The 17,759-nt window shown below is 41.2% G+C and overlaps 1 protein-coding gene across 1 annotated transcript; it reads left to right on the top strand.

Annotated features, from left to right (window-relative positions):
• The first annotated feature begins 6,826 nt into the window (after window positions 1-6,826).
• LOC130238845 (retrovirus-related Pol polyprotein from transposon 412) lies at window positions 6,827-11,056 on the top strand. The gene is given in 5 exon segments (XM_056469961.1): window positions 6,827-6,957; window positions 7,502-8,405; window positions 8,666-8,888; window positions 10,183-10,364; window positions 10,976-11,056. Coding segments are annotated over 5 exon segments (1,521 nt in total).
• The last annotated feature ends 6,703 nt before the right edge of the window (window positions 11,057-17,759 follow it).

Raw genomic sequence — 17,759 nt, 5'->3', positions numbered from 1 at the left:
TCATTTAGAGCTATTCTGAGAAAATATCAGCGTCAGAGTATGTGGAAACATGTAAACGCAAGTACATGGAAACAAGTTAACATGAGTCCACAACCAAAGCACGACATATGTTGACTGATAAAAATATCAGAACCAGTGTTAACGTGTTGTCCTGAATAGCTCAGTTAAATAGGTTGATTGATACTCGTGCTGACCCTTTTCACTTGGGTTCAAATCTCATTGATGACATGTCAATTATAATTATTTCTTTAGATTAATTTTGGTTATATACTGTTCTGCCACACAAATTTTTAAATCAATAATATTTACAATGACACTGACACCAAGTAATAAGAATATTTATTTGGTATGAGCATGTTTTGCTGCTGTGAAAAAGTGATGAATCTGCAAATGTGAATAGTTTACATCTGGAAAGAGGCACCAGTTAACATGGTCACCAGTTAAACCGTAACACTGGCTTTGTTCTGTTTACTTTTAAGAGACCTAAAGCAGATGTTTACACCATGTAGACTTGACATCATGTCCACGATTATAGCATATGAGTGGCCCTCTTTAAAATATATAACACATTGATGCAGTATGTCTGGTGTTTCTGTCTGGTCCGCGTCCTTTAGAAACTTCAAACACCGACCAGACGTAAAGCAAAAACGCGTTAAGCTGTTCATGTGTTTGCTACAAAACAACCCTCGACCACAGTCTATGTTCGGTCCACATAAACTTTCAAGAGTTCCCACTTAGATATGCTTAGCATTTAAAGCAGGTTTGGCATGCTGTCCCGGGAGAGAACCCTGAGCTCTGAGATATTTGAGCCCAGGGCTCCCCCCGGTCAATAAGCATATCTGGAGATCCGAGATCAGGTAGGTCTCGAGAGCTCCCCCTTTAGAAAAGGGAGGAAAAGGAGGAGATGGGGTGGAAGGGGAGATTCTACCAAAACGAAGATAGAGTAGTAGGAAGAAAATGATCCATTTATAGTAAACTAGGATCACTCTGATTGGATTATTACTGATTACACTCTTAAGAGTCAAAACAAAAATATGCTCGAGGAACACTCCTGACGATAGAGGTGGGAAGTGGCAGCGATATATATAAATATATATGTATATATGAGAGTATATAAATATATATATTTGTAGCGCGTACTTAGTGGTGCTCGATTTGCTACTAGTTTAGCACTTTGAAATCGCTTCAATCAGAAGGAAAAGGATTTGACTCAAGAGCAAAAAAAAAAGGTAAGTAGAATATGTATAGGTATACTTTCACTATTAAACAATTTAAAAGAGAATAAACCAGTCACTGAAATTTTGACAAATTGTCTGTAATAATAAACTCACTCAGATACTTAAAATTTGCAGTAAGTGCAGAAATAACAAAATATAATTTCACAAGTAATTTGAATAATAAGACCACAAAATAAAGAAGATGTCAAAAATTAAATGCACAGTTCAGAAAATTCAATAGGAAACAGTTCAATTCAAACATCAAAGTCCAGTGTTCCGTTAGGGCTCAGATACTAAAAGTCTGGGCTCTTAATGTTCAGTTCAGTTCGCAAAAAAAAGTAGAAAAAAAAATATAGCAATGTTCCTCAACGATGAAATGTTTAATCCAAAAATTGGGAAAAAAAAAATATATATATATATATATATATATATATATATATAATCCACAAAAAAAATCCAGGAAGCAAAAGTAAAAAAAATATAAATCAAATGGTTCAATCCTACCAGATTTGATGACTGATCCCTTTGTGTCTCACCAGTCACAAATTGATGGGGTGGCTCGCCAGTCCAACCCGGACAGAATGCTCAGGATGGACAGTTCTCAATCACGTCTCTTCAAAGTGAAAAAAAAAAAACAAACCAAAAAAAACCCGGCCAAGAAGAAATGTTGATGATAATGAAAGAAGGAAAAAAAAAGGAATAGCAGCTCTCTGAGGGAATAGATGTTAAAGTATAATAGATTCGTCAGGTCTCCTCTCACTTTTGTCAGTTACTCTCAAACTGTCAAGCATTACTGATAGTTTCTCACAGTATCAAATAAATATGAAGTTATTTGTTAATAATCGCTGGATTATTAAGCCATGTACATCTATTAAGCTCGCGCTCTCTCGTTCAAGTTCAACAGCGCGCACTCAACAGGGGTGGAGCTAACTTCCGGGTAACTTCCGACTTCAGGTTAAAAGTCTCCTAGGAGTTTTATTCTTTTTCTTCCTATCTTTTTACTTGCATAGCAACAAAATCTTTAAATTTCTATTTCGTCTTAAGTATCATAGTAAAAATCATTAGATAAATAAATTAAGCAGTCATGTATATATATATATATATATATATATATATATATATATATATATAAGAAGAAGGTTGCTAAAGCCTGGGAGGAGCAGTGAGATGACTCCTGTGGGAGTCGAAGCTCGGGGGACACTCCTGCGGGAGTCAGAGCCTTAGGGGGGGCAGGGTCCGGCAGGAGTCGGGAAATGGGAGGGGGCCGTGAAGACTCCTGCGGAAATGGCCGGGGGTGGTGGGGTGACGAGGAGACATGGATGCAACTCAGATTAACTACGTGACTGGAGGAGAAAGCTAAGTGTTACTCAGTCTAGAAGGAAGGAAGGCGGCTGGGTCATGCCCTCGCCCTTGAGTAAATGTGGGTTGATGGCTGGCGAGAGTAATCTGGCCTTCTTTGAGGTGCCTTTGGCTAAGACGTATTTATGTCTTGAAGGCATCGGATGACCAGCTTCCCAGAGTCTGGATTTGTAAAAGCCATTTCTGCTTCTGTGGTGGCTGCTCATATTCTGAAACAGAGTATATACAGGAATCAGAGAGTGTAATTCAACACCTTTTAATACCTTTTTTAAGACTCTTTCAATACAATTAAAGACCTTATAACCACTTTTCAATCAGAAATACTGGCGAGATTTATCTTACAGTATATTTACTAGATATTAAAATGTAAGAAATTAATCCAAACTAAAAAATTCTTATATGGAATATAGATATATGGCTATAAAATATAGCCAATTCAACATGTTGTCACCTATAGAGCTGCCAAAATAATGGTGTTGTTTTGGTAACTGTGGTAAACAAGCAGCAAGCTGTCAAATCTAGTAGGATTTTACTGATTTCGTAACTACATAGCATCCTGATATTCACAGATGTAATACAGTCAACATTTTAACATACAACGATACCTTGTACAAAAATGGTAAAATTTTTAGTACCTTGCAGGAATCTAAGACTTTCTAATACTTTCTAAGAGGTGCTGTGGTAGTCAGCATTGGAGCATTATGAGTGCTAAATAAAGATGAAGTAAAAGAGGGGCTCAGCTAGAGTTCCAGTGCAGTGGTGCTATGGGTGAATGTAACTTGGTGGAGCGTCTCTGCTGTTGCAGAGGTGCAGTTGTAGTCAGTATTGGATACTTATGCATGTTCTCGTAAGAATGAAAAATACTGTCGTTAGTGATATGTAGAGGTGAGGTGAGAGTCAGTAGTGATATGTAGAGATGAGGTAAAAGAGGGGCTCAGCTAGAGTGCCAGTGCCATGGTGCTATTGGTGAATGTAACTTTGCGGAGCGTCTCTGCTGTTGCAGAGGTGCCATGGTAGTCAGTATTGGATAGTTATGCATGAAAAATACTAAAAAAGAATGAAAAATACTGTCGTTAGTTATATGTAGAGGTGAGAGTGAATAAGGGGTAGGCTGGAGCGTCACTGCTGTTGCGCTATAGGGGAGTGTAGCTCAGCTGAGCGTCTCTGCTGCTGCAGAGGTGCAGTGGGTCAGTAAGGAGGCAGTGTGTGCTCCCGCAAAAGCATTTACTGCTGTATTTATGCGGGGGAGTGTGACGATAGTGGTATTGGAAGTGTAAGTGTATATGAGCTTGTTTAGAGCGTTGCTGCTACAGCAATTGAAACTTGGGCGACCCCTAAATGGGTCAGAGCTGTGGTGAAAAAGAGTGAATGGAAGTATGGGATAGTTTGAGTTTGGAGGGAAAAATTAAAGGAAGAAAAGAGGGGTAAAGGCCTAGAAATGCATGTGGGTGGAGGTTGGCTGGAGAGGATCAGCTTGGATTCCCTGATATGGTATTGCTCTCTTGAGGTGTAAGAAAGCTAAGAGGGTTTGAAATGGGTGTGTGTGTGTGGGGGGGGGGGTCAAAATGTAAATAGAATGCCCTTGTGTAAATGATCTGTTTGCTTAATAAAGAAAGACAGAGCTTCTTCATCCTGCAAAGTTAGATCAGCTATGATGGGGTGGAATGTATAATATATGTTAGTTCAGATGTCTCAAAAACCAAAAAGGCTAGTGTGAATATGGCATCAAGTGTGTGGGCTGTATGAGTTGAAATGGATCTTTGCGAAGAGTGTGAATGCATTTGGAATGGATGTAGAGTGTGATGGGTTGAATAAGGGCAGTTTCTGGAGCCGGCAGTCATGATCTCTAAAATGAGAAAACAAGAGAGAATCAGAAATTAAATCTTTACAACATGGTGCATGTACAGCAGACATAATGACATAAAGACATATGGGGCGTGTCTTGGCTGGTGGTCCTGGAAGTACCTCTTGAAGAGCAGATTAGATGATAGTGGAGTGGAGTGAAGTTTAAACCCCTTAGTGATATAGAAGTTTGTTTAAAAGCAAAATGTATCTAACACAGAGTCAACGGATGAACGTTACTCCATTGCCAGAAATGTCCTCCTCCTGTTCGTAGCAGTCAAGCAGGAAGTTGTTTCTTTGCCGTTTCACATACCACTAACTTGCCATTATAAACTTGTCTATGACACTCGTATGTATCGATGTATGAGTCGCTATTGGCATGTTACAAAAAAATCTTCAATGCTTTATGTGTTGAATGTTTTTCACTAGCTGTGGAATATTCTTTTCATTAGTTCAATGGCTATCAGACTAGATGAGGCAGTTTTTTTTTTTATTATTATAAAATGTAAATATATCAACTGCCAACATTAAGCCCTTAACTTGAAAAAACGATGTCACCACTTAGTGGGAACCGTGTGAATGTAATGTTTATCATGGGCTTTTACTAAATCCATGATAAATATTGTAGCATGTTACAAAAGATTTAAGACAGTTCTGTGTTCATTTTGGGGTGAATCTGTATTTGCAATGCGGGGTTGTAAGGGATTAGATTTTGGGGAAAAAGCGAGTCTGCGCACTCGAGAGGGAGGGAGGAGTTTTCCATTGGATGAGACAGGTATGCTAATTTTCTGTGAGTGACTGTGTGGGTTTCGAGCGAACACATTGATTACTCTGTCTGAACGTGCAAAAGTTGATTAAAAAGACGAGTTGAACTGTTAAATGCTTCCTGGCTTCTTTGGTTCGTTACACTGGTGTCAGAAGGGAACTACTGCATCGTATGAGCTTACTTTTCATCCTGCAACCAGCGCGATGTGGAAGCAGAACCAAAAACAAATCAAGTCCGAGCCTAAAGGCCAGAGTCAGATGTTTCGTGAGGCTCTGGGTGCAGCAATGTGGCCTCCTGAGCATTTGGTAAAGCAGGAAGATCGCTGGGAGTCACACAGAGCTCGTATGATGGATGCCACAAGACGGATGGCAGCAGAAGCCGGGATTTCATTGCCAGAGCCGAGTGCCGCCGAGAGTTACCGAACAGACGCGAGGGACACCATCAAACATGGCGGCGCCCATGTTACAACACGAGGCACTGATGTAAACAAACATGGCGGCCCCCATGGATTAGCGCTACCAGCTGATGTAAACATATGCCGCGGAACCTTTGAAACCCTGCCGGTTGCGGATAAAAATAGATATGACAGTGCCCACGGAACTGCGCTGCCTGACGATGTAAATAAACATGGCGGCGCTCGCGGATTTGCGCTGTCGGCCGACGGAAACAGAAGCAGTGGCGGCCGCGATGCTACAGCTATAGTGACTGTTAAAACACCCAAATTTTCAGGCAAGGCTGATTGGGAAGCTTTTCATGCTCAATTTGAATTGCTGGCTCGAGTTGGAGGCTGGTCGGATGACCGCAAAGCTCTTGAATTAGCTATGTGCCTTACTGATGATGCCCTGTCCTGCTTGTTACTTCTTAGCCCTGAACACAGACATGACTATAATGCACTTGTAGGGGCTCTGAAATGACGGTTTGGCCAATTTGAACAGGCAGGCCTCCTGCGTTCTAAACTGCATAATAGATGCAGGCCTCCGGGAGAGCAGCTGAGAGTTTTAGCAAATGACATTGAGAATCTGACTCGTCGTGCATATGCCCACATGCCTCCTTCTATGCAAGGGGAGCTTGCAAGAGACCAGTTCGTTCAGACTCTTACCCCTGTGGAGCTCCGCAGACAAACACAACTGGCCCACCCACAAACCCTACAGGATGCTTTGGAGATGGCTTTGGAGAGAGAGATTGTTTGTGGAACTCTTACATTAGAAGAGAGTCATCACAATATTGTTCCAGTAAGGTCTGCTGGTGTGGGGGAGGGTTTAAGTGAAAGACCAGCCTGGGTCTCAGAGATAACTGAGTTAATTAAATCGGTGACACTTCAACCAGAGCAACGTCTTCGCACTAGGCCAAGGGTTTGTTGGGGTTGTGGGCAAACTGGACAATTAGTCAGACAGTGTCCTAATCTCAGCAGAGAACCAGGGAAATGGCCAGGGGTCCGTATGAACGGAGACGTGCGGACCCCCGACTCTCCTCCCAGCCATCTGACTTTTCCATCTGTGGTCAACAAAAGAGTCGAACAATCAAAGATAAAACATGTTCTGTTGGGGGAGGGGAGGTATGGGCTAAATGCATCTGTAGTTGTGGTAGGTCGAACATGTGTTAGTGATTTTTGCCATGTACCAATTTTAGTAGAAGGAGTTCCATGTGTGGTATTGGTGGATACAGGCTCTACTGTGACGGTCATGAGACCAGATTTGGTACCGACCAATGCCAGACTGGAGCCCACCACGGTGCGGTTACGCACAGTGACAGGGGAACTCGCACCAATGAAGGGTAAAGGGGAGGTTGAGCTCACTGTTGGAGGGAAGACATTATGACATTCTGTGTGGGTGGCTTCTGTCCAGGACCCCTGTATTCTCAGGATAGACTTCCTAAGAAGTTCAGGTTGTCAGTTAGACTTGAAGAATGGCATGCTATGCTTTGAAGGGGGTCCTGAAGTTGTCATGTCCACTGGAAATAACATGGGTACGTCTTTTACAGGTCTCCTAGAGACCAATACTTCTCCTGGGAACCCTTATGTGGGGGAGAATCTATCACACGTGCAAAATCACAACAAAGTTGAAAACAGTCATAAAGGGGTAAACAATTCTCCTACTCCTTTAACCCTTGTTCTGCCTGTGGTCTATCCCAGGGTGGCCCCACAACCCCTTGACATGCAAGGGCCAGGAACCAGCACTGTGGTTTCCAATCTGGGTGGGGAGACAGGGTTGGGGGATCTGAGAGAGTTATGGCGTAGGAAATGTGAGGGCCTGGATGAGTGTCAGCAGAAGCAATTTTGGGATTTGCTGTTTAATTTCAAACACTGTTTCACATTTAGGGAGGGAGATGTGGTACAACATGTACACCTAGTACAACATGAAATAGAAACTGGAGATGCAACACCCATTAGGCTGCGACCACGTAGGCTCCCTTTTGTACGACAGGACGCTGCTGATAAGGCCTTGACAGAAATGGTACAAGCAGGAATAATTGAGCCCTCCGAGAGTGCATGGGCTGCACCGGTAGTCTTAGTGCCTAAGAAGGGGGGCCAGTGGAGGTTTTGTGTTGACTACAGATGCCTTAATGACGTGACCAGGAAGGACTCCTACCCCATTCCACGGGTTGACGAGTCGCTTGACCTGGTGGTGGGGTCCTCCTGGTAAACTTCCTTGGACCTTCGTTCTGGCTATTGGCAGGTACCGCTTGCGCCTGATGCAAGGCCTAAAACAGCTTTTTGCACAAGTCGAGGGTTGTGGCAGTTTCGGGTGCTCTGTTTCGGTCTCTGCAATGCGCCTGCCACGTTTGCAAGGTTAATGGACAAGGTGTTGTCGGGTATTCCCAGGTCTGAGTGTCTGGTGTATCTAGATGACATACTGGTTCATGGTAGCTCTTTTCAAACCTTACTGGAATCCCTCACTCATGTACTGGTTCGTGTGAGTGAGGCTGGCTTGAAGCAGCACCCAGAAAAATGTAAATTCTTTAGGAGGGAGGTGACATTTCTAGGACACAAATTGGAGGGACAGGGAATTGGCACAGTAGAAGAGAAGGTGCAGGCTGTGAGCAATTGGCCTTCTCCCACCACAGCACAGCAGCTGAAAAGTTTTCTTGGCTTAGCCTCATATTACAGGAGGTTTATGAAGGGTTTTGCCAGCATCGCAGACCCACTTTTCCACCTACTGAAGAAGGATAAGTCCTTTAGGTGGACGGAGGAGTGTCGGGATTCCTTTGCTGCTCTGAAGCAGGCTCTTGTCTCGGCCCCCATATTGCCCCCCCCCCCCCCCCCCCCCTTATCCAGCACTCCCCTTCATTTTAGACACAGATGCCAGCAATGTGGGTATGGGAGCAAGTCATTGTCTACTACAGCAAAGCGTTCAGTAAGGCTGAACGCAGGTACTGTGTCACCAGGCGGGAACTTGTTTCAATGCTTTTTGCTGTGCGACACTTTAAGTATTACCTGTGCGGGTTACATTTCACCGTGTGCACTGACCATTCTGCTCTCCAGTGGCTTATGTCAGTTAAAGAGCCAGAAGGCCAACTGGCATGCTGGATTGAAGAACTTCAGGCGTACAACATGATGGTATTTCACCGTGCAGGGTTGAGCCATGCAAACGCAGATGCTCTGTCTCGCCGGCCATGTGCCATAGCTGGGTGTCGCTACTGCGACAAGAAGGAAGCCAGGGACAGAGAGCTGGGGAACATTGATGTGGGGGAGAATTCGGCGGATTGTAAGTGTGGGGGTACACGGGTGACATGGAGGCTGTGGGTATAGAGGACTGGAAGCGGCAGCAAGAGGAAGATGTAGACCTGCAGCCCGTAATCCAGTGGGTCCAAGCCCAACAACGACCACCATGGGAGGAAGTGGCCGTTTTGTCACTGTCCACAAAAACTTTATGGGCCACATTTAAAAACTTGAGTCTGCGGGATGGGGTGTTGGAGAGAGGGTGGAAAGACCCCACCACTGGGGATGAAAGGTACATGGTACAATGGTACATTCGCATGGTACAGTGGGGTCTGGACACTTTGGTGTCTCAAAAACACTTAACCGCGTGAGGCAAGGCTTTTACTAGGGGCGGGTGAGGAGAGATGTAGCAGATTTTTGTCGGCGGTGTGATGCTTGCTCCGTGCGTAAGGGTCCCCCGGGTCGGAGGGTGGGGGTAGATGTAATGGGGTCATTCCCACGCTCAAAGAGGGGTAACAGGTTTGTGTTGACATGTATGGATTATTTTACGAAATGGCCAGAGGCGTACGCACTACCTGATCAAGAAGCTGAAACAGTGGTAGATGCATTAGTGGATGGGATGTTTTGCCGTTTTGGGGTTCCTGAGTCCATCCACAGTTACCAAGGCCGAAACTTTGAGTCACGTGTATTTGCAGCTATGTGTGAAAAACTGGGGATCCACAAGACCCGGACTACCCCTTTACACCCACAAAGTGACGGTCTTGTTGAAAGATTTAACAGGACACTGGCAGAACAACTAGCCATTGTGACTGAAACAAATCAGCGAGACAGGGACAAGCACTTGCCATTTATTTTAATGGCATGCCGATCAGCTGTACAAGACTCAACCACATGCACCCCCGCCCTTTTAAGGTTGGGCAGAGAAATCAGAACACCTGGGGAAATGGCTTATGGAAGGCCTCCGGATGCACCTGCTGTACCTCCGGGCCCTGAGTATGCAAGTAGGCTCCAGGCCTCTTTGGAAACTGCTCATAGTTTTGCAAGGCAACAGTTGCTGAAAGCAGGGACTCGACAGAAGTGAAATTATGATTTGAAAACCAAAGGACGACACTTTACAGAGGAGTAGAGGGTGTGGGTGTACAGCCCACAAAGGAAGAAGGGCAGGTGCCCTAAACTGGACACAAAGTGGGTGGGGCCTTGCAACGTACTGGAGAGAATTGGGGAAGTCGTTTACCGTATTCAGTTGCCACCAAGGGGCAGGAAAGTAGCGGTGCACAGGGATAGACTGGCTCCATACAGAGGGAATGCCTCAATAGCTACAGTGCTTGCCTCCCCTGCAGTTATGCCTGCTCTGGAGAATGAGGCAGGACACGGGCTGGGCAGTTCTGATCCGTTAGATGTTCCCCGTGAAACTACACCAGTTCCAGAACTACAAAGTTCAAATTCTGGTAGTCCTGTTGCAGACATGGGCTCACCTCGGCCTCAGAGAGTCAAGAGACCACCAAGGCGTCTCCAGGACTCTGTTTGTTCCCTCGAGTTGAGTAACTTTGTGATGGGGGGGCAGTGTAGCATGTTACAAAAGATTTAAGACAGTTCTGTGTTCCTTTTGGGGTGAATCTGTATTTGCAATGCGGGGTTGTAAGGGATTAGATTTTGGGGAAAAAGCGAGTCTGAGCACTCGAGAGGGAGGGAGGGGTTTTCCCATTGGATGAGACAGGTATGCTAATTTTGTGTGAGTGACTGTGTGGGTTTCGATCGAACACATTGATTACTCTGTCTGAACGTGCAAAAGTTGATTAAAACGACGAGTTGAACTGTTAAATGCTTCCTGGCTTCTTCGGTTTTTCTCGTTACGATATCATCACGTTTGGAATCTTAACATGATTGAAAAATCTCGAGCATATCTGGCCGATTCATTCACAAAGTCTTTGCACTCAGTCCATTCATGAAACTGTCAAGAGAGAAGGCGGGACCATCTAAAGTTTGGAAAGCTCATAGGATGGTGACACTTCTCGTTATAGTGTTTATGCCTGAAAGACGCGCTCCAGCAGCTGGTTTGGATGATAACAGGGCACCCTTCCATGAATGTTTATCAACGTATGAATATGTTGTGGACTAATGTTTGTGGATTAGATTGCCTGGTCAATTGCAATCGAACTACTTCAGCTGTCAGAAAGTTACGGATATATGGACAGGCGGGAGGTTGAGAGGTGAGTTCTTTATTGAAATCATTCTATTCACGCAGTTCTCATCTTACAAAACCTTTATAAAATGTTTAGTCTTTGTTGGAGTGTAGTTATGTAGCGAGGCTTCCCCTTAAAAGCATGTACGTTACCGAAAGTGGACCTCTAGGATATCAGTGACAGTTCGGTGTCTTGAGTTTAGTCGAAGTTGTGGCTTGCGTTGTGTGGGACAGTTGGAGTAGAATTTGGAAGAGCTGGTGGGCCGGTGTAGCAGTCGATTCTGTTCCCTTCTGGAATTCCAATTGCCCCTCTACAAATCGTGCCCGCTAACAGCTTATGCAGACACACCCAAACACAACTGGATGTACGGAAAGCAAAGTTGTTCTAAAAGTACATATTTTTTCCGAACTTGCAAATTAAAAGGACTAACATAACTGTAGGCCTACGTGCAATATTAAAATAGGGTGCATAAACTCAGACATTAGAAAAAACCTAAGAATACAAACAAGAACCACAGAAAATACATAATGGGAGTGTAAGATTAATTTTATTACACTAATTTGACATTGCCAGACATGGATGCATTACCAACACTTTTGTGCTTTTTCACTTTCCGTACATCCAGTTATGTTTGGGTGTGCTGTTAGTGGACATGCTTTGTAGAGGGGGAACTGGAATTCCAGAAGGGAACAGAATCGACTGCTACAACCGGTGTCTTGCTGTAATTCAGGCTTGATTGCTGGCGAGGGCAGTGGCTGAAGTTTAGGGGAGAGCGGGGTTCTGGCTGAAGTTGTTGTTGTTTGTTTGTTTGTTTGTTTGTTTGTTTGTTTGTTTGTTCTTCCACGTCGAAAGATTAAATGATGCTGAAGCGTGGGTTAAATGCTGGAGCGTTGTAGCAGGAAGCATTCTACCAAAACGAAGATAGAGCAGTAGGAAGAAAATTATCTTATTATAGTAAACTAGGATCACTTTGATTGGATTATTACTGATTACAGATGAGCGGCCAGTTGTGCTCAATCATATCACATGCTCCTCTCGAAATTAGTTTATGAAACTTCACTTATTTACGCCATGTACTCCACGACACAAATTTACTGTGCTCACCACCAACAACAACAACACTTTTCACCGTGTCACTTCCGGTGTGTGGTACATTCCCTTTCTGTAAAGAAATGGGTATGTATTTTGATTTGATATTATGATGGGTAAAATGTTTCCAAATTGTAAATTTGTCTCGAGCTTTGTAAAAGTGTTTCACAATTTGTAATGCTGTTTTTTATTTTTTTGATTTTAAGGTTTGGATATTTATAAGCACTAATTCTTACAGAAAATATATTCTGATACTGTTAAACATTACATTGTGTTAATTGTTCAAATAAATCTTCACTGAATTGCAAATGACATTACTTTAATATAATCAGTCGTGAACTGAAGTGGGCCGGTCTAAGGCTTGAAACTCCAGGGCTGAAAAGGAGTTCCACTCCAGCCCTGCTAACATTGTATTTGGCAATGTTCCTAAGACCACTGAGTGTTTGTCTGGCCAAATTACATATTAGATAAATACATGCATCAATATAGGGAGTTTCCTATTGGCACGGGAGACTGTAATAACACCTATTTGTAAAGCTTGCGGTCTTTCAAGAATGTACAATTACACACCCATTAGTATACTACTTTTCACGTTTAAGAGGCAAAACAACTTACCACCCATCTCAGTCCTTTTATATTCCCAAACAATTTGGCTTTAGTGTCAAGGAAAATGCTTGACAAACTAGACAACAGTAGAGATGTTGAAGTCATAATTATTAGACCTAATAAAAGCCTTTGATGCTGTTGACAGTGGTGTCCTTATTATAATGCTGTCAACAACATCCTCACCCCAATTAGGCCTATGTCAGGGGCAGTTTAGAAAGTAAAGATGATCTGTTTTGGGGCCTCTCTTATTTAATATATATATATATATATATATATATATATATATATATATATATATATATATATATATATATATATATATATATATATATCACAAAAACCTGCCCACTGTTTGCAGTAAATGTTTGGTACAAATGTGTGCAAATTCTACAGTGATTTTCGAGCATACCAAGAACTAAACAACAAATATCTTGTGCAATGATGTTATACAGTATAGTTTATTGCACTGAAAAATAATGATTCATTGGGTTTACTATTTTTTTAAGGTAAGTGGTTGCAAACAAATTATATGGGCTGGATTTAAACAAACAAATTAAATTAAATATTACTAAATTTAATTTGTTTATTTGGAATTCAGCCCATTTAAATTGTTTGCAACCACATATTTACTAAAAAAATTTGTAAAACCATTTAATCTTTTTTTTCAGTGTGGTTAGTCTTGTTTAATACAGTAGTTCATGCAAGTGAAGAAGAACATGACAGTGTTAAACTGTCCATTTCTGGCCTAGCAACATCCTCATTATACTAACAATGGAAAATATGACAGCAAAATATGTGGGAGAGTGTGACAAGAATGTGAACCTAATGTATCACAAATAATTTGAAACAAATGCTTATTATTCAAAAATAAACAAACTAATAAAGTTAACAAAATAATACAACAAACAATAGATAAAAACAGACAATAAAAATTAGCTTTTTCTAATAAAACTGCATTTACATGAAGGCTTTCTGCCAATCTGCACCACCATTTCTAACCCAGGCTCATTCTGAAAACGTACCATGTTATTTACTCATTTTATTTTTTGTGTTACCCGTTCTTTGCTGGACTCGAACCTCATTGTCATGGTCAACTCCTCTTTGCATTTGCTTGAGAACTGGACAAACTGGTAACAGCGGGAAATCTGTTCATATGAAGGTAAGCGGTCAGCTGGTCATACTGTAGCGTTCGTTTTAAAGACGAAATGCAGCCATACGTTCTTTTGGCTCTATAATTCGTGATCTCCAGAAATGTATATAGGGCAAGTTTTCAGAATGAGCCTGTGTTGACCATTTCATGGGATTACAATTTGAAATAAAAATAAAATAAACAAAAACTTAGGACAATTGAATAAAATTTCCATTTGCCTCACATAAATGTACTTTATTTATTATTAAATTGGTAGATTTACCGTTTAATATATACTTGTCCCTGTCAATCTAATCTGAACAAGCAACATTACAAGTTCACAGTAAAACCGAATTTCAAATTGCATTTATTTGGACTGTAAGTATTAATTTGTGTTTTATCTTTTGAGAATATTTGTCAGGGCATCACGGTGGAACAGTGGTTAGCATGATCACAGCAAGAAGGTCGCTGGTTCAAGCCTCGGCTGGATCAATTGACATTTCTGTGTGGAGTTTGGATGTTCTCCCCGTGTTCGCGTGAGTTTTCTCTGGGTGCTCCAGTGTCCCCCACAAGTCCAAAGACATGTGGTATACATGTGTTAAGCTAAAGTGTATGTGTGTGAATGGGAGTGTATGAGTGTTTCCCAGTGATGGGTTGTAGCTGGAAGGGCATTCGCTGCATAAAATATATGCTAGATAAGTTAGCGGTTCATTTCGCTGTGGCGACCCCTGATTAATAAAGGAACTAAGCCGAAAAGAAAATGAATGAATAATATTTGTCACCTTCTATTAAGAATGTCCGTGCTAGACCTGTCAAGATGATCACTTCTCACCTTCACCCCATGCTTTGGAAGCATAGTAAATACAGTGAGTTTAACAGAGGAAACTCTTTCTTTCTCTGAAAATGTATCTACTAGTGTTTACATCTGCTTTCTCTCCTCTAAGAAAATGCCTTAACTGTGACATTGATTATCACAGCAATACTTTCCAAAGAAAAAAAGATTTACAGAAATGCAGTCACAGTCAGGTACTGTGTTCCAACCATGAATGTGAACAACACGGGCTCATTGTGAAAACGTGCCCCTATATAAATTACTGGAGACCGCAAATTATGTCAGCAGAGTTACATATGGCTGCATTTCATCTTTAAAACGAACACTACTGGGTAACATAACACCACAGATGGCTTCTGTTTCTTTTCGCGCTACGAGCTGAGCGCTGAGTGAGAACATAGTAAGATCTGTAAATGTGGTAAAAATCAGGCAGCAGCAAGACATTTTCTTTTTCTTGATTGCTTATGAAAACACTGTTGGTTGGGTTTAGGGAAGGGGGTGGGTGGATTAATCTGTGTTTTTGAAAACACTATTGGTTGAGTTTAGGGAATGGTGGTGAATGGGGTAATCAGTTGGTCAGTCAGTCAGTCAGTCAGTCAGTCAACAGTGGCCTCTAGTGGATTTACGTGAGAACAGCAGGTGCAAATGGCACTAGCAAGAAAATTTGCGATCTCAAAAAGCGTACACAGCGGCCTCGGTGGATTCGTGAAAACAAAAACTGCAAAAAAAACGTACCTACTGGGATGTGTTTTGTGATCTCCAGAAATGTGTATAGGAGTACATATCAATAATGAGCCTATGTTAAATGTAAATGTAAATATTCCATTTGTGCTATAGAATCTTATTAACAATCACCTTAAGCAACAATGGTTGAGTTTGCATGGAGACACATCATATAGCAAATTCTAAATACAGATTAGTTTAATATGTTTAATCATCACTTCCCTACTGGTATTGTTTACTACAAGGATATAGTGCCAACTACTGTCCTGGCAAACAGAGTTGTTGTTGGATTTTTTGGCAAATTTCATGGATTTGTGTAAACACAATTTGTTTTGAAAACATTGTCATATACAGTGCTCAGCATAATTGAGTACACCCCATTTTGAAGATGAATATTTCTATCCATTTCTCAGTAAATATAGGCAAAGTATTTTGGTGCATTTAAACAAAACAAATTTATTAAACCGATATATTCATTAAAATAACATTTTAGTCACCAAACATATTAAAACATTTAAAGATAATACAATTAAATTCAAGCAAAATATTGCAAAACAATTACAACTTACAAAATTTTAAACAACATGTGTATTTTTTTTTTTTGCTTCTGTTGATTTTTTCCTCTTTTTAAAATTTGTATTTAATTATTTTTCTATAACATATAAATTTGGGTGTACTCGTTTTTGGACAGCTATTGCTAGTTTTTATGTTAGATAAGCTCCAGATTTGGCTAATCTAATGTATATGCACAAATATAATATTGTATAGCTTATTATTACAAATATGAATTTAAAATATAGATTTGTGAGGGGTGTACTTATATGTGCTGATCACTGTATACATGAAACTTTAAAAAATGCAAGTTGTTTTTTTTTTGACTACAACATGATCAAGTAATTATAGCGTGATACTTTTAGACAATACTTTTGTCTCAAAAGAAAACCTTACAGTTCTCTTTCAGATTTAAAACTTTGCTGGATGTTTTCCTATACTTAGAGCTGTGTTACACACTGCATGAAAGGTAATTTTCAAAAATCCATAATAGGGGCACTTTAGCATTGTCAATACAATCCACATTCAAATCGATCTCTGTGATTATGCTCAGTTCCTTGAGCAGCACAAAATACAGTTCACGGTAGTGCACAATAGATAGTCTGGGATGTCTAGACAACTTGTGTGTGAGAAGCTTGTGTGTTAAAGGTAAGTTATGAAGAAAATCATCGTTTGTGAGCTGATTGAAAAGAACTATGTGTAGGTATAGTGTTTCCACAGTCATATCGGGGTGACATAAAGACAATAAGTCTCTTTTTTTTTTTTAATTCCTGATGTTAAAATAGGATCCAAATCCCTCCCATTTTAAGGCCCTATAAGTTATGGAGATCTGCTTCTTTCATGTCTGTCACTGTGCTATTAATCTGATGCAGCCAAGGAGGAGATTGAGGCACACTCTGACAGGCACATGTACGTGGGTGAGGAGAGCTAGCATTAAAGGCACAAGCAACAAAAACAGCTACATTGTGTTTAGAGCAGGAAATTTTATATTCTGAAAGGTATAATAAATAATCTGATGGGTATTTTGAACTGAAACTCTACAGACACATTCTGGAGACACAAAAGAGGCACCTAGGTTACCCCTTTTTTCAGATTTAATATGAGTCTTTTGTGTCTCCAGTGTGTGTCTGTAAAGTTTCAGCTCAAAACACCCATCACATTTTTTTATTATACATTATATTAAATTCTATTTTGTACATTTTTGCACCAGGAGGCGGTTTTGGTGTACTGCACCTTTAAGGCTAGTCCACTGTTTCTACGTGCCTTTCCCCTTGCCTTAATCTTCTCTAGACTAAGACATAAAAGAAGCAGATCTCACGTAGCGTTTGTGAGAAATACTACAGTAAGAACTTTACCAATGAGTATTTGTTGTAGCGTTGCTACGATGAGTCTCACATTATGTCGTTACAAAGTTCACGCACACACACAGATACACACACCACAGACCACAGTGCGGACATGACACGCACAGATACACACACACAGACACAACGCGGACACGACATGCACAGACACAAACAGCGCGCGCGTTTAGCTTTGCTCTCTTTTTGCACGCAAATGTGACACAGGCTACAGGTTAATCTCCGCTGCTTGGTATGGATATCTGTTATGTTAATGTACAAAATAAACCTGATTTAACATCCACAAACCGGGATTGAAGCGTATTTTTTTATAATTGTTCTGACACGCGGCTGTGCTGATGAAGTGAATCTGACGTAAATTGCTGTAATTCATTACACACAATCACTGTTTTAAAACATGTTAAACTTGTAAAACTCACTCTTGGTCACATTTGATGATAAT

Source organism: Danio aesculapii, chromosome 12 (genome assembly GCF_903798145.1).
Source record: "Danio aesculapii chromosome 12, fDanAes4.1, whole genome shotgun sequence".
NCBI classification, from domain to species: Eukaryota; Metazoa; Chordata; class Actinopteri; order Cypriniformes; family Danionidae; genus Danio; species Danio aesculapii.
This window is presented reverse-complemented; position numbering and strand designations above follow the sequence as displayed.